This window comes from Capsicum annuum, chromosome 3, assembly GCF_002878395.1.
Source record: "Capsicum annuum cultivar UCD-10X-F1 chromosome 3, UCD10Xv1.1, whole genome shotgun sequence".
Classification (NCBI taxonomy): domain Eukaryota; kingdom Viridiplantae; phylum Streptophyta; class Magnoliopsida; order Solanales; family Solanaceae; genus Capsicum; species Capsicum annuum.
In genome coordinates this window covers 240213739-240215800 of record NC_061113.1, presented here as the reverse complement: position 1 = coordinate 240215800, position 2062 = coordinate 240213739, and the positions used below count along the sequence as shown (strand labels likewise).

Genomic DNA, 2062 nt, shown 5'->3' with positions numbered 1-2062 from the left:
GCCTCGTCTTCTCAAACAATAATACTGTAGAAAATTATACCGAAAAAGGTAAAAGATGATTTTAAACTATGCGAAATTTTTTAGTCTATGATTTCCGAGGACATATCTAAATGAAAAGGGTAGTATACAAAAATGCAATGCAAACTACGTACAATAAACTAATGTAATCAACTCTTTCTCAGATCCCTCACTTACGGAAAACTTTAGTACTCCAAACTACTCATATATACACGCGCGAGTAAAACAGAGAACACAAAGAATCGCATGGCATAAGAAAATAGCTCTTATGTTTCACTTTGTAAGAGTGAAATTGCATGAAAATTTATCAACATTTTAAGATATATTTTATTAATATGAGATAAATTTTAAATTATAGTAATTTTTTTATAGTTTATGATGTTTAAATTGTATATTTAATATATTAATTAATTTAATATAATTTAGATCCATTAATCAGTCAAATTTATTCTGAAAAATAAAACATAACAACTAAAAAAAAAAATTGAACAACGATCCATTTCTCCTATTATGTTGTGTATTCGTCTCCTCCTTAGGTTCTATCCACTAAAGTCTAAGAAACATTACATAATGGTTGTCCTTTTTATCACCATCTTTTCGTTGACAATTCAAAAAACACAGCGGGTCTGTTTTCTAAGCTTATCTAACATTCTAGATTCTTTACTTTACATTATTTTCTACGAGTTGTAAAACCATTCAAATGTAGTTTTTCTTACAACATGCCTAACTTTAGAAATTCAAAGCACGGTAAAATTCAATTCTTCTGACTTTTCTCTACCTACCTAACATAGTTTAATACTCCTCCGTTCTATATTAATTGTTTTCGTGCCTCTTGTAAAATTATAATAAATATCTTTATTAATTTATCCACTTCTTTGAAAAAAAAAAAAAACTTTTTTATACTTATAAATTTATTTATGCTTTTAAAAACATTTAAATATAAGAGCAAAATAAGAAAACTTTTAATTAATTTTATCTTCATACGATAAATGGACAAATAATTTGAGATTCTATGAGACAACTAATATGAGACGCGTCAAAAAGTCAAAATTACACCTCCATTTGTTTTTCAAACACCTGCAAAACCGAAATTCAAAACGATCGCACAGCAAACGTAAGGGCACACAAATTTCAACGTCAACCTCTCTATAAATATTGTAAACATCTACCCACTAAAAACATCAATCATACTAGTGATAAACCAAAATGAAGATATCTGGGATTTTGGTCCTCTCTTGCCTCCTTAGTCTTACCTTATTCCAAATCACAAAATCTGAACCAGTTGTTGATACTAACAATGAACAAGTCATGCCAGGATCCACCTACTACATATTGCCCGCCACCACGGGCAACGGTGGTGGCCTAACGCTAGCAAAAGGCGCAAACGGGAGCTGCCCACTCAACGTTTACCAAGCGCAAAATTCGCAAAGCGTAGGCCTTCCGTTGAGATTCTTGATGGTGAATTCGAGCGCGGGCTTAGTAATCGACGAAAATGAGGAGGTAAATATTAAATTCGCAGCACCAAGGTACGACTTGATATGTAAGAAATCAACTGTTTGGAGAATAGAAGGAGGGTTAGTGACGACTGGTGGAATTAAGGGTGGATCAGTAAGTGGCACGTCCACATGTTTATTTACGATTCAGAAATATGAAGATGCATATGCTTTACAATATTGTCCAAGAGCAAAAGGATGTACTTTTATTTGTCCAAAATTGTCGTGTGGATATATTGGTGTTTCATCAGTTGCTAATGGATCGAAGCGTTTGGCTGTGAACAGGACGGCTTACAAGATTGTGTTCAAGAAGGCCTAAGACATTGATTTTACTCTTATTATATGGTAATAAAACATAGTGAAAATTAACAATGATGTTATAATTTGTGGGTGCAGACGTGCGTGTTATGCAGGGAGTTGTTTCATATTTGATTTAGGAATTGATTTATCATTTGAATCTAGATGCATAATGCTTGATATTTGTTTTTCGTGTAATTCACCTTTGTATTATTTTTATTTATTTATTATCTTATTTCCCTTTTTCTCTTGAA

At 32.0% G+C, this 2062-nt stretch overlaps 1 protein-coding gene across 1 annotated transcript; it reads left to right on the top strand.

Moving 5' to 3' along the window:
- The first annotated feature begins 713 nt into the window (after positions 1-713).
- Positions 714-2062, top strand: LOC107862777 (kunitz trypsin inhibitor 5). Its single transcript, XM_016708433.2, has one exon. It carries the CDS (start codon positions 1225-1227, stop codon positions 1828-1830), a length of 606 nt encoding a protein of 201 aa, XP_016563919.2. The 5' UTR covers positions 714-1224; the 3' UTR covers positions 1831-2062.